The 27,303-nt window shown below is 47.5% G+C and overlaps 1 protein-coding gene across 3 annotated transcripts in view; it reads left to right on the top strand.

Annotated features, from left to right (window-relative positions):
- NOTCH1 (notch receptor 1) overlaps nt 1–27,303 on the top strand; it is a 98,243-nt gene that overhangs the window by 57,543 nt on the left and 13,397 nt on the right. For all 3 annotated transcript variants that reach the window (XR_014543824.1, XM_083596209.1, XM_083596210.1), the window contains 11 exons: nt 975–1,120; nt 2,982–3,095; nt 5,378–5,497; nt 10,959–11,111; nt 12,101–12,329; nt 16,512–16,713; nt 17,480–17,633; nt 18,337–18,521; nt 19,659–19,791; nt 24,549–24,806; nt 26,094–26,206. Coding sequence is in view for 2 of the 3 variants with exons in the window: in XM_083596209.1 (XP_083452335.1) it covers nt 975–1,120; nt 2,982–3,095; nt 5,378–5,497; nt 10,959–11,111; nt 12,101–12,329; nt 16,512–16,713; nt 17,480–17,633; nt 18,337–18,521; nt 19,659–19,791; nt 24,549–24,806; nt 26,094–26,206 (1,807 nt within the window). In the remaining variant the exon portion in view is untranslated. The remainder of the gene's footprint in view (nt 1–974; nt 1,121–2,981; nt 3,096–5,377; nt 5,498–10,958; nt 11,112–12,100; nt 12,330–16,511; nt 16,714–17,479; nt 17,634–18,336; nt 18,522–19,658; nt 19,792–24,548; nt 24,807–26,093; nt 26,207–27,303) is intronic.

Genomic DNA, 27,303 nt, shown 5'->3' with positions numbered 1-27,303 from the left:
GGCCTGATCCATCAGGCTCTTCTAATGTTCTTTGAGTCTGCTCTGAATCATTCTTGGTTTGCATTATCCTCCAAGCATCTGTAAGAGATGTGGTCTTCCTGTGACTGCATGGAATCTATGGGGTTAGAGGCAAGTTGCCCCTGAACGCCAATTTCTAGGAATCACAAGTGGGGCTGTTGCACTCAAGTCCTGCTTGTGGGTTACCGAATAGTGGCATCTGGTTGGCCAAGTGTGGGAACAAGATGGCTGGAGTAGATGGGCCATTGGCCTGACCAAATAGGCTCTTCTCATGTTCCGATAACAGCCGCCATACACCAAGGAAAAGAGAGTCCAGAGAGGTTTCGGGAAGTGTCCCAGCTTAGTAGAACAGCAGATGTTTCCCAGGCAGAAAGTCCAATAGGGCTGGGACTGTCCACTGCCTGAAACTCTGGGGAGCCACTGCCAGCCAGTGTAGAGAATGCTAAGGTAGATGGGCCAAGAGTTTGGCAGCTTCCTGTCTTTGTTTGCCAGTTTGATGTCAGTTGCTAAGAATCACATGCAGGGAGGTGGCTAATACGTTCAGGTCCTCCTTTTGTGGGCTTCTGTGAGAAGAAGATGCTGGACTAGATGGGGCCTCCTTGGCCTGATCCAGCTGTTGTGGGACCCTTCTAAGGTTCTTAGAACTGTATACATGCACAGTGTCTCAAAGGAACAGGGCATCCAGGGGTGGCAGGATGGCAGCTGCTTTGAGCAGCAGACATTTGGAACCAAAGATTACAAGATGGACTACAAGATGGGTCTCTGTTGGGGGGGTGGCTGCTGTAGACACACAGTCTGCACCAGCCCTTTCAGTTGCCAACTTGGTACCCGCCAGATTCTTTGGACCACAATTCACCTGTCAAGAGCAGGAGTTGTGTCATCCAAAACATCTGGAAGCCTTCACACATGCACATGCTCAGGGTGGGGCTCATGCGCGTTCTGCTTCTTAACAACAGCTACAAGTGCGATTGTGACCCAGGCTGGAGCGGGACAAACTGCGACATCAACAACAACGAGTGCGAATCCAACCCTTGTATGAATGGTGGCACCTGTAAAGATATGACCAGCGGCTACATCTGTACCTGCCAGGAGGGCTTCAGCGGTAAGAGGTCTGGGGAGAGTGGACAGGGAATGCTTGCCCTGCCTTGAGCACACCAAGGCCTGTGACTGGCCTGTGGTGTAACAGGTAGTGTCATTCTATAGTCCAGTCAATAGGTGGCACTAGACTTCCTGGTTATTTCTTGTCCAATTGCTTCCTGGTCCAATAGCTTCCTGGTCCAATTGCTGGGTGGAGCTTTCTGGTCACTGTTCTTGGGGGTTTTTTTGAGAGAGAGAAACAATCGAACTGTATTAAAAGCCAGGAGAAAACAAACCAGAAGGAAGAAACTTCGATTAAATGGAAGGATGGGGTTTCTTCAGGGGGTGTCGGAGGCTGTATAAAATGAGGCTGGGGGCCACAGGTTGCTCACTTCCAGGTGCTCCGAAGTTTTTGTAGCCAGTGCTAGTCCTGCTCTAGAGTAAACCCACTGGGATGAATGAGCCTGAGTTAGTCATGGTTATTAATTTCAGTGGGTCTGAGAAGGACTAGGACTTTCACCCCTAAGACCCCAAGGTGGGTCACAACAATTTAAAATACAACATTAAAAGCAGTTTAAACAAATTGCCTTAAATGGCTCGGCCCTGCAATACCTCAAGGACCGCTTCTCCCCTTATAATCCATCCCAGACTCTGCGTTCATCATCCAAGGCCCTTTGGCGTGTGCTGCCTCCATGTGAGGCCCAGAGGGTGGCAGCACGAGAATGGGCCTTCTCCGTCATGGCTCCCCATTTGTGGAATCCTCACCCCTAGGAGGTTTTGCTGGCACCATCATCATATATCTTTAGGTGCCAGGTGAAAATGCCATTCTTCAATCAGGCTTTTGGCTGATTAATATGCTACAGCCTTTTAAATGTTTCTGTGGGACGTGGGTGGGGTATTGTTTTGCTGTTTTGTTTTACTTATTTACTTGTTTTTATCCTCCATTTTATTCAGTGAACTACCCTCAGATCTTATGATGAAGGGCGGTATATCAATCAATCAAATAAATGAATGAATAAAATTGCAGGTCATAAGAATAGGGAGGATCCTAAACATATGCCTCTCAGGTGTGTCAGAGACCAGAGTGAGGAAGATACGTCATCAGCATGCCTGCTGAAAACCTTTCTATTTCTCCAAACCTATGCAGGCAATTAAGAGTACATCCCCACAATGGCCTGTGGACGTTTGATTTCATTTATTTTTATTTTTAACTAGCTTCAAACTTTTAATGATTTTATTATTTGGTTTAATGTTTTTATGCTGTTTAAAACCACTGTAATCATAGATACAGCGGCATAAAAAAGTGTTTTTTATAAATAAAAGCTGTACTGTGAAGGTGCCAGGCACACCTCTGTTGAGGGGAAGTCTCACAGCATAGGGGCTGCCACAGAGAAGGCTCCCTCCCAGCAGTGGCGTAGCGTGGGTTGTCAGCACCCGGGGCAAGGCAAGTAATTTACGCCCCCTAACCCGTGGATTTGCGCCCCCTAACCCATGGATTTGCGCCCCCAAACCCGTTGATTTGCCCTAACCCCAGATGTTGCGCCCGGTGCGGTCCGCCCCCCCTGCACCCCCCACGCTACGCCACTGCCTCCCAGACACCTCCCTCATTATGGAAGTGGGAACTACCAAGAGGGTCCCCTTTACCGACCACAACGCCCAAGGAGGGTCTGAAGGGAAGGAGGCTGCCTCTCAGGTATTTGGGACTTAAGTTGTTTAGGGTTCCAAATACTAATGTGAGCACCTTGAACTGGGCCTGGAAATGGACTTGCAACCAGTTAAAGGCTTCAGGGAGGCTGGCTTGGGAAGGATCCCAGCCTAGGAGTCATGGAGAGAGGAGGCAAGCTTTGGCAGGCTGACCGTGCATGTGGGTCTCTCGATCTTCACAGGTCCCAACTGCCAGACCAACATCAACGAATGCGCCTCCAACCCATGCCTGAACCAAGGGACCTGTATTGATGACGTGGCCCGTTACCAGTGCAACTGTCTTCCACCCTACACCGGTAAGAGACCAAACCCTGGATCAAAAACCTGTAGCTGTGGCAGCACAGGAAGCTGCTTTCTGCTAAGTCAGACCCATTGGTCCATCTTGCTCTACACTGACCAGCAGCAGCACCTCTTCAGGCAGAGAGTCTTTCTCAGCCCTGTCTGGAGATGGTGAACCTCGGGCCTTCTGTATGTAAAGCATCCATTGCATGCTGCTGAGCTCTTGCTTTCCCCCTTAAATATAAAATAAGGTTCTAGTTCTCATGGGTCTGAATAAAGGGCTGTTTTAATAAGAAGCATAGAAAGTTTCCCATAGTTTTCTGGGAAGAGGGATTGATTATTAAACCGCTCTGGGAATTGTAGCTCTGGTGCGTGTGTGTGTGTGAGCAAATAGAGGTCTCTCGGACCCCTTAGCATACTGCTGTTTCCAGGATTCTTTGTGGGAAGCCATGACTGTTAAAAGTGGTGTGGTACTGCTTTAAATGTATCTTCCAGGTATGTCTTCCCTCCAAGAACCCTGTAATTTACTGCACACAAAGCTACAGTTCCCAACACCCTTAACAAGCTACAGTTCCCAGAATGCTTTTTTTTGGGGGGGGGAGGGTGTCATAACTGTTTAAAGTGGCATGGTGCTGCTTTAAACATGGGGTCAGGTGTGATCTTAGCTTTTGTGCAAATCCGGAATTCAGGCCAGCAGAAGCACCTACGTCAAGGTTGTCTGAAGGGCTGCTTGCTCCTGTTTTCTGCTCTGAAATCAAAACCAGCTGGAAGAGTTTTCTAAACATAGGATGCTTCCTCCCGCTTATCATTTTCACATGCTCCTGAGTGGGGAGGGGGGAGGTCATCTTTTGGTTTGCTGGAACAGGAGGGACTCCTTTCCCACACTCACATTTTGCAGCACCTTTTTCTGTGAGAAAGCCTTCTTATATGAACCAGCTTTTCTTCAATGAGTCCATTTTTCACTTAAAAAAAAAAATACTGCAAAAAGACTTTTCGCTCATGCCCCTGGATGCTTCCTTTTGGAATGATGGAGGCCTCTCCCGCATCACCTGCATAGGCAGGTCCATCAGCTTTGTAAGGGCAGGGATTTTCTGCTGAGTTGAGTCGTCCTCTGCCCTGTTTCCTGCTTCACAAAACAGCAGCATCCTGCACACAATTAGAGGAAGCCATGACTCCTTTCCTGCCTTGGCCAGTTGCTGTGGAAACAATCCAGAGAAAAATGGGGGAGTCAGAGGCCCCCTTCTGGAAAACAGCAAAAGGGTCCTTGGATGGTAAGGGCCTGACAAGGGAGATAACGTAAAATGTGGGGAATATTGGCTTCGTAAACAGGAAGACAATGGGACAGAGGTGTGGAGGAGAGAAAATACGAGTTAAGTTGAACTTGCACACCCCACACAAATAGTGTTCCCTTATTGGGGTCGCCCTGACAGCATACAGAAGCATGTGAAATTTGGGGACGTACCTTTCCAAAACACCCCTTCACAAGGGATAAGAAATACAGTGGTACCTCGGGTTAAGAACTTAATTCGTTCAGGAGGTCCATTCTTAACCTGAAACTGTTCTTAACCTGAGGTACCACTTTAGCTAATGGGGTCTCCCGCTGCCGGGCACAATTTCTGTTCTCATCCTGAAGCAAAGTTCTTAACCCAAGGTACTATTTCTGGGTTAGTGGAGTCTGTAACCTGAAGTGTTTGTAACCCGAGGTACCACTGTATGTTTCTTCCCCAAGAAGAGAATCTCTTGGAAAATCTCTCAAGGCTCCCAGCAAGACCCTGAAGACCCACAGGCCAAAGGGCACAGAAAAGTTTCCAGGAATGTGTGTTAATCTGTGTCTCTCTCACACACACGAAAATTTTGCACAGCATGTTGCTTCTCCATGCACACACAGATCAGCCCAACTCTTATTGGGCAGCATGAGAAAAACATAGCATGTCCACGAGATTTTCAGGGCGAGTACTGGACCAAGAAAATGTAAGGAGCTTCCTTCTACTGAGCAAAGACAATTGGCCTGTCTAGCTCAGGATTTTCTACACTGGCTGGCAGCAGCAGCCCCAGCACAAGTAGTGACATCGGAAGGTGCCTTATGCTGAGTCGTTGGTCTGTCTAGCTCAGGATTGTCTACTTGACTGGCAGCAGTGATACTATAGGGTTTCAGGTGGGGAACATTCCCAGCCTACCTGGCGACGCTGGCAGGAAATGAAACTGGGACCTCCTGCATGCAAAGCCTGTTGAGCTGCTATGGCTGTTCCCCTGACCAAATGTGTGGACTCTCCTCAACTTTGATGTATTTACACTCCAGGGCCGACCTGTCGGGATGTCCTGGCTCCATGTGCAGACGGTCCCTGCAAGAACGGTGGCAAGTGCAGAGAATCTGAAGATTTTGAGAGCTTCTCTTGTGCCTGCCCTCCAGGGTGGCAAGGTAAGGGTTTGGTTCCCATTCCATGGTCTCCAGAGGTGCCCGCATGCACATATGTAGTGGTGGTGGTGCCTGCTTCATTCACTGCAACAGAATACAGGGATGACCTCCAGTTCAGACAACTTTAGAAAGGGGTTCAGTGAATTCATGGAGGAGGAGCAGGATGCCAGTGACTGCCAGTCACAATGGCTATGTAACTGCCTCCACTGTTGGAGGAAGTAAATGCCCCTGAAGTTGCTGGGAATCACAAGTGGGGAGTGTTGCTGCTGTGGCACTCAGGCGCTGTTTGTGGGCTTCTCATTGGGGCATTTGGTTAGCAGCTGTGAGGACAGGATGCTGAGCTAGACAGGCCCCTTTTGGCCCAATCCGGCAGATCTCTTGTGAATGGCTTTAAATGTGGATTAAACAAATCAGTGGAGGAGAAGACTGTCTAAGGCCGCTAGCCGCAATGGCTGTGCTCTGCCTCAGTGGTTGGAGGCAGCAATGATTCTGGACACGAGAAACTGGAAACCAGAGGTAGTGGGGGTTGCTGTTGTGCTCGAATCCTGCTGGTGGGTTTTTCATGATTGACATCTGGTTGGCCACTGTGAGAACAGGAGGCTGGACTTTGGCAGGATGCAGCAGCCAGAACATTCAGACTTAATAGACTGAGCCTTCTATTTCTTATAAACTATTGCTTGTATCCAAGTAAGTCCTCAGAGTAGACATGCTGAAATCAGTAGACCTAAGTTAGTCATGATCTGGGGCCTGTCACTGCCTTTTAGCCTAGCCTACCTCACAGGGCTGTTCTGAGGATGAAACGGGGTAGGAGGAAAACCATGTACACCACCTTGAGCTCCTTGGGAGGAAAAGGTGGGATATATATGTAATAAATAAATAAGATTAAAATAACATCTGTGCTCATTAACTTTAGGGGATATACTGTTGAGTAAGACTACTGTTAAATGCAACCATATATCGTTGGTTTTATTTTATTTTTTAAATTTGGACCAATGCAAATTATGTTCTGCTGTGTGCAGGTGGTAAAATAACTTTTTGAGAGTCTCTTAGGTCTCAGATATTGTTAATCTCCCTCTCCTCCCCCACCCAACTCCCTCAACACTGAGATTGAGAAAAAGAGAGTATTGCATCTCGGCTCTAAATAATAAAGATACCCTGAACAGGCCCCAGATAGCTCCCCCCCCCAAAAAAAACCCACCTCCCTCACTCTTTCTCTCTCTCTCTCTAGTGGCAGGTTACTTGATTTATTGCCTGAAGTGACAACCGCTATATAGGTCTTGGTTTGCCTAGGATGCACCTGCCTTCCTGCAGCCCCTTGCTCTGTGGTTCGCTGTTAATCTTCTCCCTTTGCTCTCTATTCCTGCTTTCTTGTTGCTGGTGCCTTTCTGGGCTCATTTACAAAGAGCCACTCCTCTTCTCTTCTCTTCTCCAAGGACATCAATGGTTGTATTTGGCGCTAGCCTCAGTTGTTTTGCATGTTGTCAGTGAGCTGATCCCAAAATGACAGGCATTCATTTGGAATCCCTAGACAGCCCCAGGACAGGCAGGAAACTCAGCCTGAAAGTCTGTCTTAAAGGGGTACACTTCCTTTCTCCCCTTTCCAGCACCTGTTTCTTCTAATGATTTTTTTTCAACCGTGGTTTACCATTACACCACAAACCATGGTTAGCATTGGGGAGCCTGTGCTATGTCTGCAGCAGGCAGATATTAAGAACATAAGAAGAGTCTGTTTGGTCAGGCCATTGGCCCAGCTTTCTGTTGCCACAGGGGCCAACCTGATGGTCAAATGGGAAGCCCACAAGCAGGACATGAGTGCAACAGCAGAAATAATAATAATAATAATAATAATAATAATAATAATAATAATAATAATAATAATTTATTATTTATACCCCGCCCATCTGGCTAGGTTTCTCCAGCCACTCTGGGCGGCTTCCAACAGAATATTAAAATACAATAACCTATTAAACATTAAAAGCTTCCCTAAACAGGGCTGCCTTCAGATGTCTTCTAAAAGTCTGGTAGTTGTTTTTATCTTTGACATCTGGTGGGAGGGCGTTCCACAGGGCACGTGCCACTACCGAGAAGGCCCTCTGCCTGGTTCCCTGTAACTTGGCTTCTCGCAGTGAGGGAATTGCCAGAAGGCCCTCGGTGCTGGACCTCAGTGTCCGGGCAGAACGATGGGGTGGAGACGCTCCTTCAGGTATACTGGACCGAGGCCGTTTAGGGCTTTAAAGGTCAGCACCAACACTTTGAATTGTGCTCGGAAACGTACTGGGAGCCAGTGTAGGTCTTTCAAACCGGTGTTACATGGTCTCGCGGCCACTCCCAGTCACCTGTCTAGCTGCCGCATTCTGGATTAGTTGTAGTTTCCGGGTCACCTTCAAAGGTAGCCCCACATAGAGCGTATTGCAGTAGTCCAAGCGAGAGATAACTAGAGCATGCACCACTCTGGCGATACAGTCTGCGGGCAGGTAGGGTCTCAGCCTGCGTACCAGATGGAGCTGATAAACAGCTGCCCTGAACACAGAATTGACCTGTGCCTCCATGGACAGCTGTGAGTCCAGAATGACTCCCAGGCTGCGCACCTGGTCCTTCAAGGGCACAGTTACCCCATTCAGGACCAGGGAGTCCTCCACACCCACCTGCCTCCTGTCCCCTCAAAACAGTACTTCTGTCTTGTCAGGATTCAACCTCAATCTGTTAGCCGCCATCCATCCTCCAACCACCTCCATACGCTCACACAGAACCTTCACCGCCTTCACTGGTTCTGATTTGAAAGAGAGGTAGAGCTGGGTATCATCCGCATACTGTTGAACACCCAGCCCAGCCCCCTGATGATCCCTCCCAGCGGCTGCATGTAGATGTTGAAAAGCATGGGGGTGAGGACAGAACCCTGAGGCACCCCACAAGTGAGAGCCCATGGGTCTGAACACACACTCCCCAGCACCACTTTCTGAACACGGCCCAGGAGGAAGGAGCAGAACCACTGTATAACAGTGCCCCCAGCTCCCAGCCCCTCTAGACGGTTCAGAAGGATGTTATGGTTGTTGGTGCCAAAAGCCGCTGAGAGATCCAGCAGAACTAAGAAACAGCTCTTACCTTTGTCCCTAGCCTGCCAGAGATCATCGACCTGTGTGACCAAGGCAGTTTCAGTCCCATGATAAGGCCTGAATCCTGACTGGAAGGGATCCAAATGGTCCGCTTCTTCCAGGCGTGCCTGGAGTTGTTCAGCAATCACTCTCTCAATCACCTTACCCAAGAATGGAAGATTTGAGAATGGGCAATAGTTGGCCATATTGGCAGCATCTAAAGATGGTTTTTTAAGAAGCGGTTTGATAACCGCCTCTTTCAGCAGGTCTGGGAAGGCTCCCTCACAGAGAGAAGCATTCACCACCCCGCGAAGCCCATTGCCCAGCCCTTCCCGGCTAGCTTTTATAAACCAGGATGGGCAAGGATGAAGGAGACAGGTGGTTGGTTTCACTGGTCCAAGCAGCCTGTCTACATCCTTAGAGGTAACAGATTGGAATTGATCCCACTCAACTTGACTAGACAGGGCTCTAGCACTCTCCCGCCCCGGCCATGCTCCCACGGTGGAGTCTACCTCTTCCCAAATCTGAGCGACTTTATCTGCAAAAAACTTTGCAAAATCATTGCAGGAGATCATGTGGCCCGTACTGGGCCCCGATGGAGCAGGTGGTTCCGCTAAATTGCGAACCACCTCAAAGAGTCTCCAGCTGCTGTTTTCTGCAGATGCAATAGAAGCGGTGAAGAAGGCCCTCTTCGCCATCACCATTGCCACTTGGTAGGCTCGACGTTGATCTCTAGCCCGTGTCCGGTCTGATTCAGAATGAGTTTTCTGCCACCGGCGCTCTGGCCGTCTCAATGATTGTTTCATCGCCCTCAGCTCCGGGGAAAACCACGGGGCTGTCCGGGCTCCATGCAATCGGAGAGGGCGCTTCGGAGCCAGTCAATAGCCCTGGTTAACTCCGCATTCCAGCGGGCCACCAGGGAATCAGCTGAAAGGCCATCAACTTGGGATAAAACATCCCCTACCACTCTCTGGAAGCCAATTGGATCCATTAAGTGGTGGGGGTGGACCATCCGAATCAGTTCCACCTCCCTGCAGAGGGGAAGGGCTGCGGAGAAGTCCAGTTGCACCAGGAAGTGATCTGACCATGGCACTTCTTTTGTTTCACTTTTAGTTAGTGTTAGATCACCAACGTCCGTAGAGGTGAACACCAAGTCTAAGGCATGTCCACGGCTATGAGTTGGGCCAGACTTATTCAGGGACAGCCCCATGGAGGCCATGCTTTCCACGAAGTCCCGAGCAGCCCCTTGTAAGGTCGTGTTGGCATGGATGTTAAAATCCCCCAGGACAACCAAGCTAGGTGTCTCCAGGAGCATGTCCGCCACGACCTGAAGCAGCTCGGGCAGGAAATCCTTGGTGCAGCGGGGAGGTCGGTACACCAATAGGAATCCTGTACTGCCCCTGTTGCCCAACTTCCAGAACATGCACTCAGAGAACTGGGTCTTCCCAATAGGACACCTGGTGCAAACTCTCCCCACTTGCAGTTTCCAGCAACTAATATTCAGTAGCATTGCTGCCTCCATCTATGGAGGAAGAGCACAGCCATTGTGGCTAGCAGCCATTGATGGCCTTCTCAATGAATTTGTTCAATCCTCTTTTAAAGCCATTTTAGGTTGGTGGCCATTATTGCTTCCTGAGTGCCACAGTTTAAACTATACACTGCGTGAAGAAAGGCTTTCTTTTATCCATCCTGAATATTCAAACACTCAGCTTCATTGGATATCCATGAGTTCTAGTGTCCTGAGAAAGGGAGATCTGCCCACTTTCTTCATTTGATAAACTTCTGTCATGTCACCTCTTCCTTGCCTTTTTTTGCAAACTAAAAAGCCCCACATGCTGCAAGCTTTCTTAATAGAGGAGTCGCTCCATCCCCTTGATCGTTTTGTTTATTAAATTTGTACTCTATTAATCTTAAGCTTCCTTCAGTATCTCAGAAAGGCACCTATACTGTGATGAGTGACAAAGATTTCTTTCTTAGTTTAAGGTGCTTCGGTCAGCAGAACTGGCACTGTTACAGTTTGCCCTTTCCAAATTTGTAAGACCTCCCATCTTTCAGTATGGCAGCACCTACACTTTGGAACTCCTTGCCTATTGATGTCAGGCAGGCACTTTCCTTCCTTTACTACCTGCCAAAACCATTTTGTTTAGGCCATCCTGTCCAGATGTTTAGGAAGTCGGTACAAGTTTTTATCTGTTTTTAATCTATTGTTGTTTTCAATTTTTGTATGTCTTAAAATATCGCTACTTTTCTTAGTGGCAATTTTTAATCTTCATAAGCCTCATTTGAGATTCTTTCTTTTTTTTTAGCAATCAAACTCTGTAAATTTTATGAAATATGTAAAAAATAAATATCCATTCAAATTGCCTTCTCAGGGCAAACCTGTGAGATCGACATCAATGAGTGCGTGAAGAGCCCTTGCCGGAATGGTGCCGCATGTCAGAATACGAACGGTAGCTACTGGTGTGTCTGCAAACCTGGGTTCACAGGCAACACCTGCGAGACGGACGTCGATGACTGCCAGCCTAGTAAGAGCCTCAAGGAGGCTGGGGAGTGGGTTGCCCTAGGAGACCTGGACCCCATCTGCACCATATATTGAAAGCACTGCTGCACATCACTTTAAACAGTCAAGATTTCCCCCAAAGAATCCAGGGAGCTGTAGTTTATAAAGGAGTGCCGAGAGTTGTTAAGAGGACCCCTCTATTCCTTGCCAGAGTTACAATTTCCCAGAGCTCCCTGGGAAGAAGGATTGATTGGAACAGAAAAGAACAGGATGCTGGACTTGATGGGCCTTTTGGCCTGATCCTGCATGCTCTTCTGGTGTTCTTAACATGAGGAAAGGGAGGTCTTGTGAAAATTCATTGACATATTGGAATTGTTCTCAAATATAAATATTCTGGAAACTCATTCAGGCTAATAAGATCTCTGCTATGTGAGGAAATCATATACCCTTTGAACATAAAATATTTCTGCTTGGTTAATGTAAAATATGTTCTTCTGGAAAATGATCAAGAAATAGTGTTTAACTTTTTAACTTTTAACTAAGATTGTAATAGCTCAAAATTCGGGTTGGGGGTTGGAGAAGCCTATCTCCTGCTATGTCTGAAAGAACTGAGAACATTTGCTCCGGCAGTAACTATGATATGCTAACTTACTACAAAAGGCTACATCTAAAGCCAGGAAAACAGGTTTCATGGGAAAATGGGCATTTTTTGTAATGTTTTGGAAGACTGTTCAGTGATAATGTTCAGCTGTGTACAGTTTGCAGCCATCTGCAGCAGTGTTTCTGTAAGCTTTATCTTTGATTTATTTTGTTTATTATTAACTAGATAAACAAATAACAGGGCACTGAGTTATCAAAGGCTGGGGCGATTTGTGCGTTCAGTTCACACAGAAGGTTTAGGAAAGAATGTGGGAAGTTTTGCAGAGGCCAAGGCAGCCTCAAAAAAATAATTTAAAAAACCATCAGCCCCATGGAATGAGAGTCCATCGCTGCCCCTTTCCCCACTACCTCTAGATCCTTGCCACAACGGCGGGTCCTGCTCCGATGGCATCAATGCCTTTTTCTGTGACTGCCTCGCTGGCTTCCGGGGCCCCAAGTGTGAGGAGGACATTGACGAGTGTGCCAGCAACCCTTGCAAGAATGGCGCCAACTGCACGGACTGTGTCAACAGCTACACCTGTACTTGCCCTTCTGGCTTTAGCGGGATCCACTGCGAGCATAACACCCCCGACTGCACAGAAAGGTAATTCAGGAGCCAGAAATAACGTTGGAACGTCATTTTTTAAAAAACAATGTGCTTGGCTATAGTCATGCTCCTGTGTGTGAGTGGGATGGTTCATCCCAAGAGAACCAACATTCTGCACACTGCAGTGTTGGTATAAATCACACCCATCACTTGCAAAATTTTTATTTTGCACAGTCTATTCTGATGATGGGCAAGAGGGCTCTGGACCCTAATCAAATGGCCTTAGAATCATAAAGTCAGTAGGGACCCCATGGGTCATCTAGTCCACCCCCCTGCTTTGCAGGAATCTCAACTAAAGCATCCATGACAGATGGCAACCCACACTCTGATTAAAAACCTCTAATGAAAGAGAGTCCACAACCTCCCAAGGGAGTCCGTTCCAATGTCAAACAGCTCTTACTGTAAGTTCTTCCTTAATCTCCTTTCTTGTAGCTTGAAGCCATTGGTTCGAGTCTTGCCCTCCAGAGCAGGAGAAAACAAGCTTGCTGCATCTTCCATGTGACAGCCATTTATATATTTGAAAATAGCTATCATATCCCCTCTCAATCTCCTCTTTCCCAGGCTAAATATATCCAGCTACTTCAACTGTTCCTCATAAGGCTTTGATTGCAGAGCCTTTATAATCTTGGTTGCCCTCCTCTGCACATGCTGCAACTTGTCAACATTCTTCTTAAATTGTGGCACCCAAAACTGGACACAATATTCCAGATGTAGTCTGATCAAGGCAGAATAAAAAAAGGCAATGTATTTTTCTGTGACTGCCTGGTTGGCTTCCGGGGCTGTTACTTCCCTTGATCTCGAGACTATACTTCTGTTGATGCAGCCGAGAATAGCATTAGCTTTTTTTGCTGCTGCATCACAGTGTTGGCTCAAGTGAAGCTTGTGGTCCACCAAGACCCATAGACCCATTTCACATGTACTACTAGTAAGCCAGGTGTTCCCTATCTTCTCTTTGTGCAGCTAGTTCTTCCTGCCTAAGTGCAGAACCTGCCATTCATTCTGCAACTGTTGGCTACTTGTGTACATTCTTCCTTTGTGATTTCCTCTTTCTTCCATTTCTTATACATGCCCTTATTAAATCTCAGCTCATCTGTAAGCTCCTTATGCAGCCACACCAGTGTTTCTTTAGATACTTCCAACTTTTCTTTCTTGTTGGAATTTTCTGAAATTTGGAGCTTCAATATTTCATTTAATAAACTCCCACCCATCTTGGACTCCCTTCTCTTTGAGTATTTCTGACCATGGGATCTCACCCAGTAGCTCCTTAAGCTTTTTGAAATCAGCCTTCTTAAAGTCCAGAGTGCATGTCTCACTATACTCAGCTTTCCCTTGCCTCTGTGTCATGAAACTTTCTCTCAAGTTTCCAAATGCTTCCACTTCTTTGATCAGTTCCTCCCTGTTGGTGAGGACCAGGTCCAAGATAGATGATGCACTTTTTACTTCTGCCACCTTCTTGGAAATGAAATTGTCAGCAATGCAGTGGCGGAATTTGTTGGACCTTACATTCCTGGCATTGTTTGAGTTCCAACAGATATGGGGTACTTGAAGTCTCCAATTACTACTTTATCTCTCCTTTTTGAATGTTTAGTAATCTGCTGTAGGAAGGCACCATCTAAGTCTTCAGTCTGACCTCGTGGTCTATAGAAAGCAACCATAGTAAGATCAGTATTGTTTCTCTCTCCTACAGTTTTTACCCGTATACTCTCAATATGCTTTCCATGCTGCAGGTTATTGATTTATTCACAATTTTGGACATCCTTTACATATAATGCTACTCCTCCTCCCTTCCTGTTTGGTCTATTCCTTTTGAACAGTTTATGCCCCTCAATTCCTGCATTTCAGTCATGAGTCTCATCCCACCAGGTTTCAGTAATGCTTCCCAGGTCATATTTGCCATCCTGCATTAAAAGCTCCAATTCGTCTTGCTGGTTTCTCATGCTCTGCATTTGTGCAGAGACAACTGGAACCATGAATCATTCCCTCCAGTTGCTTCCTTCCTCTAGTACTTTGCCCTTTAGCAGGGCAAGCACCACCTCAATTTCTTGTGCACCAATCAAGCTACTATCCCCAGTACCAGGTGTTCTTCTGCCACCTGTAATGCTGCCTGCCCTCCCGCTCAGAATCTAGTTGAAAGCTCTCCTGATCAGGTACGCTAGACTCTTACCAAACACATTTTTGCCAGCCGCTGTGAGGTACGAGCCAGAATTCCTTCCTCAAAGAAGCAGAGATGGTGATCCAAGAAGCCAAACCCTTCCTGATGACACCACCTGTATAGTCAGTGGTTTACTTCCAGTATTTTCCTCTTTTCCTGGGCCATGATCTTCAACAGGAAGAAGTGATGAAAAGACAACCTGTGCCCCAAGGCTCTTCAGCTTCCTGCCCAGTCTCATAGTCCCTTGCTATATGTTGAAGTTGTGGTCAGCGGGCTTTATAAGACTTGGCAAGTTCTCTGTCACATTGCAAATCTTTGCACCTGGAAGACACCTCTTGGGACATCCTGTTTCCTCTGAAAACTATTGCCTCTTGCCACTTACTACCACCAACAGTCTCTTCCTCCTCTGGGGAGTGGCAGGAATTGTTCTGTACACTGTGCTTTCCAAAATCGCCTTGGAGTGTTCTAAGGTCTGCAGCTGCTGTTCTTGAGTCTTCCGCTCTCGTCTCTTCGAGCTGATCTGGATATTACTGGAATAGGTTACAAAGGCAGGAACCTTATGGTTCTAGTACTTCCTCCTACTACTCCTCTCAACTTGCCTTCTCCAGACTGCAATTCCTTTTCTCCCAAGATCATTTCCTTGGAAGGTAGCAGGTGGATTATCAGCATACTCATTTGGGATCTGAAAGTGTTAGATCAAGAATGAAAAAAAAACCCCTCCCAAGTCCATCTCCTCCTGTCTATTCCTCCTATTGGGGGTGACAGGAATCATTATGTGCACTGTACCTTTCACAGCTACCTTAGTGTATTCTAAGTTCCGTAACTGCTGTCCTAACTCTTCTGCCCCAGAATCAGTGTCCTAGGTGAGAGCATGGAACCAATTTTGCAGTTCTAATGACACAGCATGGTTCCTGACAGTCCTACTTGTGTGCGTCACGTTCCTCCAGGGGTTGGTCTCTTGCCATGAGCAATCTTCCTCCTCCCTTGGGGCGCCTGTGTTGCTGTTCTGTCACAGTCCACTCAGCTCTATCGCGAAAGTCTGCATCTTGCCCTATACCTCGAAGTGTTGACTATTTGGACCTCAGGTTGTTGTACCTTCTCTTCCAGCAAGCCAACCAGTTTGCACTTGCTACAAGTGTAGCTTTGCAAGTTCTCCTGCAGGAAGACAAACATGGCACGGGTCTTCCTTAACATTAATTTACTTTCATTTATCTTGCTGCATTTATATCCCACCTTTCCTCCAAGGAGCTAAAGTTGGGGTACGTGGTAATCCTTCAGCCCATTTTACCTTCCCCAACAACCTTGTGAGATAGGTTAGAGCTGAGAGAAAGATCACCCAGTGAGCTTCATGGCCAAGTGGGGCGGGTATTTGAACCCTGGTCTCCCAGGTCTGAGTCCAACACTCTAAGCACTACACCATACTGGATCTTGCTTTGATGCCCTCTCTGGCTTCTGAGATTTCAGCAGACATTGGCTGTGGACTAACTTTGCAGCTGTAGAATCATAAAACTAGAGTTGAAGGCACCCTGAGGGTCATCTGGTCCAACCCCCTGCAATACAGGAATCTCGACTAAGGGTAGAAGCACCCAAAATGCCATTTTTCACTCCTCCCCTAAAAACTCAATATGTCTGAAACCCTGGACAGCTACTGCTGCTGCCAGTCAGTGTAGGCACTATTGAGCCAAGTGAACCCAATGGTCTGACTAGGTATAAGCAGCTTCCTGTGTAATTCAGCCCTTCATTTAAAATCATGAGATCTAGAATACTATTTTACATTTTGGGGAAAGGCCACAGAAAGCCTCAGTGGTAGAGCACACACTCTGCGTGGAAAGAGTCTTGGGTTCAATCCCCAATGGCAACTCTGTCAGGCTGGGTAAACTCCCTGTTTGAAACCCTGGAGAGCCATTGCTGGTGGTGGTCAGTGTACTCTGTACTGCACTAGACGGACCCAGCATTCTGGCTTTTGCTATAAGGCAGCTTCCAACGGAGAGCTTTGATGGCACAGCCAGTTTCCTTCTGCCCCTCAGCTCCTGCTTCAATGGGGGCACATGTGTGGACGGCATCAACACCTTCACCTGTGTCTGTCCACCTGGCTTCACGGGAATCTACTGCGAGCACGACATCAACGAGTGTGACTCCAAACCCTGCCTGAATGGTGGCACCTGCCAGGATAGCTACGGGACCTACAAGTGCACTTGTCCTCAGGGCTACACTGGCCTCAGTTGTCAGGTAAGCGGGCCAAGACCTCACTGGATGCCGAACCAGTTCTGCCTGCAGAGCCTGACCTTGAGTGGGACTTGCTTTTCCCTGTTCATTTGCTTCTGTTGTTTCACTGGGGGCTTGGGGTGGGTGGGCTCACAGAGTGAGGAGCAAATGGCTGAAGTGTTGAGGTCAGAGCAGAGAGGCAGCAGCCCTGGTTCGCACCCAGCACAAACTCATGGTTTGTTTAGTTTGCCTATGGTTTGTTTGACTGTCTGAACCCCACCTGGCAGACTTAACAGTGGTTCATTTCTCCTGGCAACAAACCATGATGTGAAGCCAAGGTACACTGCTGGCTTAAGGATAGTTCAGCATTCTGTGCATTCCCCATCAGCCTTGCTTAACTCTGGTTCTTTGACAACCCCAAAGTCACATTGCAAGAGCAGCTGGGGAAACCAAGCATGGTGAAACAAACTGTGGCCTTGCTTGCCTGTGAGATGATTTGTGGTTTGCTGAGCCAAACCATGGTTAACACAACAAAACATTGCTTAGGCATGGGAAACCGTGTTGCTGCACTACAACTCCTGTCATCAACATCCATGGCTATGCTGGCTGCCAGGAGTTGGAATCACATGGCACTTGGAAGGGCTGTTGACTCCCCTCCACCCTGGCATCTTCAGGGCTGTGTCCTTCAACCAACTGCGCAGGGTTGAACCCACAAAGCCCCTTCTCTGTACCACCCTACCCTGGCCCTGGTGCTGTTGCACCCACAAACCTTCTGATTCTTCGCCCCCAGAACCTGGTGCGTTGGTGTGACTCCTCGCCCTGCAAGAACGGCGGAAAGTGCTGGCAGACAGACAACCTGTACCGCTGCGAGTGCACCAGTGGCTGGACTGGACTCTACTGCGATGTCCCCAATGTCTCTTGTGAAGTGGCTGCACGGCAGCAAGGTAAGAAGGCCCCATCCTGCTTGCTGTGTTCCCCCTCCTCTGTATTCCCTCTTTGGTCTGTCCTGGGAGCAGACTCTGGCCAGGGCAGGACCCGGTGAGGGGTGGCTGACCCCAGCCAGATGCATAGATTGGTGTTTGGCATTTCGTTTTTAAGTGGTTCAGTATTTGATAGTTGTTGCAGTGAGGTGTTTATTGGTTTATATTTTTTATATATATTACAGCTATGTCATACACACACACACACAAACACACACAAACACACACACACACACACACACACACACACACAGACAAAATCCGAGCTGCTGTAGTTGCATACATAAACAGATTTCTTCCGGCTCTTAGGGACCAGCTTACACAAATTTAAACAACACAGATAAAATACAAAAAGCTAAAAACATATTTTAAAAATTGTTTAAAAGCAAATTAAACTCCCAACCGGGGGGGGGGGACCCCCAATAAGAAGCACATGACAGATGATGATAATGAGGATGAACACCATATAGAAACACCCATTCCTTTAAAGAAACAGTTATTTCCTAAAAGCCTCCTGGAATAAAAACAGTCTTCACCTGTGGAAGTGTGACAAGGAAGGAGCCGGTCTGGCTTCTCTTGGGAGGTTGTTCCATGGTCTGGGAGTAGACATCACTGAGGAGGCCCACACCTGTTACTTGTACCTGACCTCCCTCCTATACCTTTGCAGGCGTCGAGGTGGTGCACCTATGCAGGAACTCTGGGCTCTGTGTGGACAGGGGCAACACCCACTCTTGCCAGTGCCAGGCCGGCTACACAGGCAGCTACTGTGAGGAGCAGGTGGATGAGTGCTCCCCCAACCCGTGCCAGAATGGGGCCACCTGCACAGACTACCTAGGGGGCTACTCGTGTGAGGTACGGTTGGTGCTCAGAAGGGAGGTGGCGTGGGGGGGCAGTGGACACAGGGTGAACCCTCCTTTACCTGGGTTTGTGCATTGCCAGCGGAGCTGGGTACATGTCCTGAGATGTGGTGGAACATCAGAATGAAGTACAGGACATGCCTCCATCATAGATATTTCCAGGTTGCTGGGTAGTTTACAGCCACCCTGAAAAAAAGCCACAGTTTCCAGGGAAAGGGGTACATCGTAACTTGGTAGCAGAGCATCTCCTATGCCAACAAAAGATCCCAGGTTCACTCCCTGCCAGCACGTCTGGCAAAAGCTAGGTAAAAGATGGAGGGCTGTCCTTCATTGGAGGCTTAGAAGCAGAGGTTGGAGGGCCACCTGTCAGGGATGTTTTAGCTGGGATTCCTGCACTGCATGGGGTTGGACTAGATGATTCTTGGGGCCCCTTCCAACTCTACAGTCCTATGATTCGGCAGTCTGGCTGGGTAGAAGGCAGCACCTTTGCCCCTGCTTGTGCCAGCCTCCATTTCCCAGTCAGTGTAATGCATTTCAACGGACAGAGGCAGCCTCATAAGCTCTTGCATGATAGAACATTTGGGCGCTTCCCTTGCGGACTTCAAAGCTAGCTGAATACTGTAGAGTGGAGGGCACCTAAACATCCTTTCGCTTTTCTTAATGAAAGGCCAAGTAATGCAAGTATTTTTTATTATGTCTAAGCAGCCTTGATAATTGTTTGACCATGAGCTTCAGAAATATTCCCAGCACACCATGCCATGCCCACCCAAAGTTCCCACCCCAGTCTCAGCCCCCAATTTTTTTCTCCACTTCCCGCGGGAAGATTGCACAGTTCAGTCTTGGCCAGTCCTTGCGAACCTGACCCTCCAGCGGCTCGTACACTTGCAGCTCCTGTGACATTACAGCAGCTCAGGCACTAGCCATTTTTGGTGGGGTGGGTGATTTGAGGACGGTACAGTTTGTCTATTTTTCATCTGGTTGCATTTTTAAAAATATACTACAAGTTGGTTTTGGCATTTTCCATTGTGGGCTCCCTTTTGAGGGGCTGCCTTCCAAGGTGGGAAGGAGGAAATCCTCCTACCCCTCTAGAACTCATTTCAACTCGGGAATATTGGACTACCTTTCCTTGTAGTGTGTTGCTGGCTACCACGGGATCAACTGCTCAGAGGAGATCAACGAGTGCCTTTCCCACCCCTGCCAGAACGGAGGGACCTGCATTGACCTCATCAACACCTACAAGTGCTCTTGTCCCCGAGGGACTCAAGGTAAATGTGGGTTTGGGTGGAAGCAGGGGCATGGGCAGGTAGGGAAAGACCCAGTCTTTAGGGGTGTCCCACTTGATTGAGGGGGGGGTGGAGGGCTCCAGTATTTCTATCAGTCTGTTCTGTATTGGCTTAAAAGTCATCAGTTCAGTGGGTGTCTGCTTTTGAATGCAGAAGGTCCCAGGTTCAGTGCTCAGCAGAATCTCCAGGTAGGGCTGGAGAAAGACCCATCCTTCTCTGGTTGAAATCCTGGCTTGTTACTCCTGATCAGTGTTGACAGTACTGAGCTAGATGGATCCAATGGTCTGATTCAGTACAAGGCAGCTTGCTAATGTTCCTATTTAAACCCCAAATTTATTGAAAACCCTGAGGATTGAGATTTTGGTGAAATGGTAGAGCATGAAGTGCAGGTTGAATGCCGGTTGGGAGACTTTGCATATAGAGCTGACTGAATAGCTTCCCCTTACACACACTTTTGCAAAGGGGTGGTGTATGTGTATGTGTGTGTGTCTGTCTCAGAAGGTGTGGGAGGGGTATTCAGCAACTTGCCAGGGGAAGGGGCACAGTGTTCTAGCAAGACTTTTTGCAGGGGAAGGGTCTTGCCTTGATTGAAAGTGAAATATATTGCTTCTCCCCACTCGTGTTCTCCTTTGCTGTTTTCATGGGACCTTATTTCGAGGAAGCTGACTGGGTTGCCAGCTGGTTTGTCTTATTTGTGTATTTATGACTATGTTGAACATTCCACCTTTCCTCCAAGACTCTCAGTGCCACCTTTGTAGTTCTCTCCCCTCAGTTCACAAAACAACCCCGTGATGCACATTTGGACAAATACTTCCATGCCTTTGAATCCACCCAAGATGGTCCCATTGCTATGAATTTGGGAGAGTCTTGAGAGAAAGCAGGAACAAATTGTTTTTATAAAGCTGCTTCACATATGTCCTGCCAAGAGTGTGGAGGCAGGGGTATTGGTCGGCATTTTTGGTGGATGTACCTGGTGGAAATTTTTAGAGAACAAGTGTTTAATTAGAGATAAGTAAAATGACTCATCAGCATGGCACGGCTACATCTGCAGGTGCCCTCAGATGTGTTGTCAGCGTTACTGAATACGGGTTTAAGTGGGTATCAGGACTTGATGAATAAACCACTAATTGGATTTCTATTAGTAGCTGCACACAGGGTGATAGCTGCAGTCTGGAAGGACTTAAAATGTGCAAACCTGAAAGAGTGTATTGCCCTTAAAGAAAAATTGGTTCACAAATTAAGGTTGGCAAGAGGAACAAAGCATAGATATGCCTCTGCAGGAGAACGGTGGAGCTTCATTTCATTCACTAATTCCACAGAAAACTAATGATTAGTCCCAAAGGTGTATTCTAACTTAGAATTATAGAAGAGTTAGAAGGGACCCTGAGGGTCATCTAGACCAACCCCCTGCAATGCAGGAATGTCAACTAAAGCATCCAAACTTTGCTTGAAAATCTCCCAAGGAAGGAGAATCTACCACCCTTTGGAGTCAGTTCCACTGTTGAAAAGCTCTTACTTCCTTTCTTTTTAAAATAATTTTTATTAAAGTTTTTCATTGACTACAAAAAACCATGCAATGTCTCTTTTCTGTTGTTCAGATTATAAAGTCTTTTGGTTTATGTTCAGTGTAAGACAATATCCAGAGGGAGGGGGAGAGAGGGGAGGGGAGAGGGTGGGTGATAAACCTACACACTATTTTTTCATTTTTCCGGCTTTTACTTTCTTTCGTTTTTAAAAATGATTTTTATTAAAGATTTTCTTGGTTTACAAAAGTACGTGCATTGTCTCTTTTTCCAGGTTGTACTTTCTACTGATCAATCACATTTGTTGTGAGACAACCTGTGGGTACCCGATGTTGTTGACCTACAACTCCCATCACCCCTAGCTAGCAAGGCCAGAGCTCAGGGATGATGGGACTTGTAGTCCAACATCTGGGGACCCACAGGTTGAGAACCGCTGCATTAGTGTGTTGTATACAGTATAAGGATGGGGGGGAGAGGGGGGTGGGAAAACTTACTGTCTTTTGCTTAGTGTATGCTTAGTGTATTTGCTTTTTGTGGCAGTGCCACCTGAGTAGGTTCTCTTTCTACAGTCATACCTTGGGTTAAATATGCTTCAAGTTGAGTGCTTTTGGGTTGCGCTTCGCGGTGACCCGGAAGTAAAATAACGCGTTACTTCCGGGTTTCGCCGCATTTCTCAACCTGTGGGTCCCAGATGTTGTTGAACTACAACTCCCATCATTCCTAGCTAGCAAGGCCAGAGCTTAGGAATGATGGGAGTTGTAGTCCAACAACATCTGGGGACCCACAGGTTGAGAACCGCTGCATTAGTGTGTTGTATACAGTATAAGGCTGGGGAAGAGAGGGGGTGGGGTGGTAAAACTTACTTTCTTTTGCTTAGTGTATGCTTAGTGTATTTGCTTTTTGTGGCAGTGCCACCTGAGTAGGTTCTCTTTCTACAGTCATACCTTGGGTTAAATATGCTTCAGGTTGAGCGCTTTTGGGTTGCGCTCCGCAGTGACCCAGAAGTAACGGAACGCGTTACTTCCGGGTTTCGCCCCATTTCTCAAACTGTGGGTCCCAGATGTTGTTGAACTACAACTCCCATCACCCTTAGCTAGCAAGGCCAGAGCTCAGGGAGGATGGGAGTTGTAGTCCAACAACATTTGAGAACCCTCAGGTTGAGAACTGCTGCATTAGTGTGTTGTATATAGTACAGTGGTACCTCGGGTTAAGTACTTAATTCGTTTAGGAGGCCCATTCTTAACCTGAAACTGTTCTTAACCTGAAGCACCACTTTAGCTAATGGGGCCTCCTGCTGCCGCTGTGCCGTAGGAGCACAATTTCTGTTCTCATGCTGAAGCAAAGTTCTTAACCCGAGGTAATATTTCTGGGTTAGCGGAATCTGTAACCTGAAGCGTATGTAACCTGAAGCATATGTAACCCGAGGTACCACTGTATAAGGATGGGGAAGAAAAGCGGGGGAGAGGGGGATGGGGTGGTAAAACTTACTTTCTTTTGCTTAGTGTATGCTTAGTGTATTTGCTTTTTGTGGCAGTGCCACCTGAGTAGGTTCTCTTTCTACAGTCATACCTCGGGTTAAATATGCTTCAGGTTGAGCGCAACCCGGAAGTAACGGAATGCGTTACTTCGGGGTTTCGCCACATTTCTCAACCTGTGGGTCCCAGATGTTGTTGAACTACAACTCCCATCACCCCTAGCTAGCAAGGCCAGAGCTCAGGGATGATGGGAGTTGTAGTCCAACATCTGGGGACCCACAGGTTGAGAACCACTGCATTAGTGTGTTGTATACAGTATAAGGCTGGGGAAGAGAAGGTGGGGAGAGGGGGATGGGATGGTAAAAGTTACTTTCTTTTGCTTAGTGTATTTGCTTTTTGTGGCAGTGCCACCTGAGTAGTTTCTCTTTCTACAGTCATACCTCGGGTTAAATATGCTTCAGGTTGAGCGCTTTTGGGTTGCGTTCCGCGATGACCTGGAAGTAATGGAACGTGTTACTTCCGGGCTTTGCTGCATTTCTCAACCTGTGGGCCCCAGATGTTGTTGAACTACAACTCCCATCATTCCTAGCTAGCAAGGCCAGAGCTCAGGGATGATGAGAGTTGTAGTCCAATAACATCTGGCGACCCACAGGTTGAGAACTGCTGCATTAGTGTGTTGTATACAGTATGGGGAAGAGAGGGGGTGGGGTGGTAAAACTTACTTTCTTTTGCTTAGTGTATGCTTAGTGTATTTGCTTTTTGTGGCAGTGACACCTGAGTAGGTTCTCTTTCTGCAGTCATACCTCATTTTAAATATGCTTCAGGTTGAGCGCTTTTGGGTTGCGTTCTGCGGTGACCCGGAAGTAACAGAATGCGTTACTTCCGGGTTTCGCCGCATGCGCAGACGCGGGTTGCGTTCGCTTCAGGATGCGAACGGGTATCCGGAACAGATCCCGTTCGTATTCAGAGGTACCACTGTATTCACTTTCTGTATTTCCTTGGTAGTGAGGGAAATTGGTGGGGCAGGGTTTGGTTGGTTGTCTTTAGTTGGAACAGCTCTTATTTTCTGATGTTAAGAGCTGATTGACAGTGAAATGGACTCCCTTGGAAGGTGGGGGACTCTCTTTCATTGGAAGTTTTAAGCAGAGGTTAAGTGGCCATCTATCATGGATGCTTTAGTTGATATTCCTGCATTGCAGAGTATATGGCTGTTGGGATCCCTTTCAGCTCTCCAATTCTACCATCAGGAAGTTCTTCCTGATGTTTAGTTGGAATCTCCTTTCCTGTAACTTGAAGCCCTTGGTTCGCTTCCTACCCTCCAGAGCAGGAGAAAACAAGCTTGCTTCATCTTCCATATTTGAGGATGACTATTGTATCTCCTCTCAATTGTCTCTTCTCCAGGCTAAACATGCCCAACTCCCTCATAAGGCTTTTCCAAACCCTTCATCATCCTGGTCTCCCTTCTCTGCACACATTCCAGCTTATCAATAAACTTCTTAAACTGTGGTGCCCAGAACTGGACACAGTACTTGTGGATCACTTAATTAAAATGTGTTTTACAGATGCATACTGTTAAAAGTTTTGGTGCATGTACAGGAATACAGGTTTTCAATTTATTTGTTTTGGGGGGTGCCTCCAGGAAATGTAAAGAAAATGGATCAATGCTAGGCCAAGTTGTAAGCAGGCCTCTTGGGATCCAGCTCTCACCTTCTTCTGCTCCCCATCACTCTCCCCACCACAGGAGTTCACTGTGAGATCAACATAGACGACTGCAGCCCACCCTTTGACCCCAACACCTTCGCCCCCAAGTGCTTCAACAACGGGCGGTGTGTGGACCGCGTAGGGGGCTACAGCTGCATCTGCCTGCTGGGCTTCGTTGGGGAGCGCTGTGAGGGTGACGTCAACGAGTGTCTGTCCAACCCTTGTGACCCGCTAGGAACACAGAACTGTGTGCAGCGCATCAACGACTACGTGTGCGAGTGTCGTCTGGGGTATTCTGGTGAGCACCACAAGGCTCCAAAAAAACAACAACACGTGGTCTTTGGTGTTTTCCTCCCTCTTGCTTTTTCTCCAAGAATTACTGGCTGATGTTGACAGTAAAGGTATTCTCCAGTCCTAATGCAAACATGCAGTTTAATATAGGTGGTTCATATACCCAAATATTAAAAGCCATGGACTGTATCTAGTAAGAATATAAGAAGAGATCTTCAGCTGGATCAGGGTAACCCAGCATCCTTTTCCCACATTAACCAAACCTGGTGCCGCAGTGGGAAGTCCACAAGCAATATCCAAATACAACAGCACTTTCTCCTGTGGTTTCCAGCAGCTTGTATTCAGGGGCATTCTGCTCTGACAATGGAGGGAGAACATAGGCACTAATAGCCTTATCCTGCTCCATGTCTTTGCCGCCCCCCCCCCCCTTTAGAGTTTATCTATGCACTGTGTAAAAAAGTACTTTGTTTTTGTTTGCCCTGAATTCTCCCAAGTGCATAGACTATCTTAGCTGGGAGTCCTACTCCCTGCCTTTTCCCACCTGGCCTGTGGGGGAGGCCCAGGGCCCTGCCTGAGGACTGCCAGCTACAAAAGATGAGGCTGTTGAACAGACTCTTGTGCTGGGGTATTGCTTAGTGGAGGTTGTTGCTGTTCCTGGTATTAATTTTTTGCAGGCTGTGTTTTATTTATTGTTCGTGGCCATTTTTGTAATTGTGTAATTACATAGTTTTAACTGTGCAAAGGCAGTATACAAATAAAATGATGATGATAGTTAAACTCCCCCCCCCCACAGGAGGCAGTGATGGCCACAAGCCTAGCCTTTTTTAAAAGAAGATTAGACAGAGAGCTAGAGATTGCTGCTAATCAAGATGGCAATGCTCTTGCCTCCACAGCAATGCTTTTGAATACCAGTTGCTTGAAATCGCAAGGAGGGAAGAGTTCCCTTGTGCCCAGGTCCCCCAAAGGTATCTGGTTGGCCACTGTGAGAACAGAATGCTGCATGAGATGGGGTGCCTTTGGCCAGAACCAGCAGGCTCTTCTTAGCTTCTTAATATCTTCAACTTTTCCCTTTCTAGAGAAGATACATGGGGTGGAGTGGGCTGCCCTGATGGCATAGACCTCTTCTTTTCAGCCAATAGGTATCCATCAGGCCCCCCCCCTTAACTAGTAAAAGAGTGTGCACGTGGGATTTTGGCGGTGGAAAGATGCAGCTGTTTTACTGCTGAGGTCCAGGGGGAAATGTTGGGGGTGACGGCGGGGCAACCTGACGAGGCTTTCTCCATCCCCTTTCCAGGGCGCCACTGTGAGACGGTGGTAGACGGCTGCCGGAACCAGCCCTGCAAGAACGGTGGGACCTGTGCAGTGGCCAGCAACACACAGCACGGCTACATCTGCAGGTGCCCTCCGGTGTGTAGTCAGCTTTTGGTTTTAGGGGACGAGCTGTGGGGTTGAGAGACGGAAGCAGCCTCTTGGGCTGGGTGGGATTATTTGCGCCCCTTCCTAGCCAGCATCTGTTTTGGATTCTTAGAAGTTGCTGGATGAGGAAAGGCCGTAGTTTGGTGGTAAATCAGCTGTGTTGCATGCAGAAAATCCTAGGTTCAATCCCTAGGTTCAATCCCAGGAAGAGCTGGGCACATCCAGTGAGTCTAAAACCTTGGAGAGCCCCTGCAAGTTAGTGTAGAGAATACTGAGCTAGATGGATCAATTGCACTGACTTGGAAGAACACGGCTTCCCATGTTTCTGTTTATTTCATCCCCTTATTCATAACTTTGAGGACTAGAACCTTGCTTTGTTCTTAGGAGAAGGGCCATAGTTCAGCAGGTAGTGCATCTGCTCCACATGCGGAAGTTCCCATGTATATATATGCAACCCTGCCAGGCAAGTGTGGACAGGGGAGCACATGATCTCTGAAAAAAAAGGCACTGATTCTGCTCATCTGAACACTAGGAGACTAGCAGCTATCAGTAAAGAGTATGCTGACCTCTACTGACTTCAGCATAAACTGCAAATTTAGGGTTGCAACCAATGCTAGTCCTGCTCAGAGTGGACCCACCAACATGTGCAGACTTAAGTTAGTAATGCCCATTCTTTAGCTGGGATTCTAGCATTCAGGGGGTTGAGCTAGATGCACCCCCCCCACCACCAGCAGCAGGACAAAAGCAGTAGCCAGACCAACGGCAAAGCAGATAAAACTTTTGCCACCACGTTCCTGCTTTGCCATGCAGCTGCTCCCCTCTGAAGGGAGATAATGGATAGTTCCTGGAGGAGGATACTGACCAACCCACTGCTGATATAAAACAGTTGGCCTGAGAACAGAGTTTGGGGCAGGTTGGTGAAGCTAAAAGTTGGAGAAATAGTTGGTGAAATCTGCTCATTAGTGGGTAGGAAATCTGCTCATTAGTGGGTGAGTGTATTCTTGGTTTATTATTTGACGATAATAGTTAATGTTGTTTGTTATTTATATAGCAGGTGTGTTTTTTCTTTTTTCTTTTCATAAGTATTG

This window comes from Podarcis filfolensis, assembly GCF_964270895.1.
Source record: "Podarcis filfolensis genome assembly, chromosome: Z".
NCBI classification, from domain to species: Eukaryota; Metazoa; Chordata; class Lepidosauria; order Squamata; family Lacertidae; genus Podarcis; species Podarcis filfolensis.
This window is presented reverse-complemented; position numbering and strand designations above follow the sequence as displayed.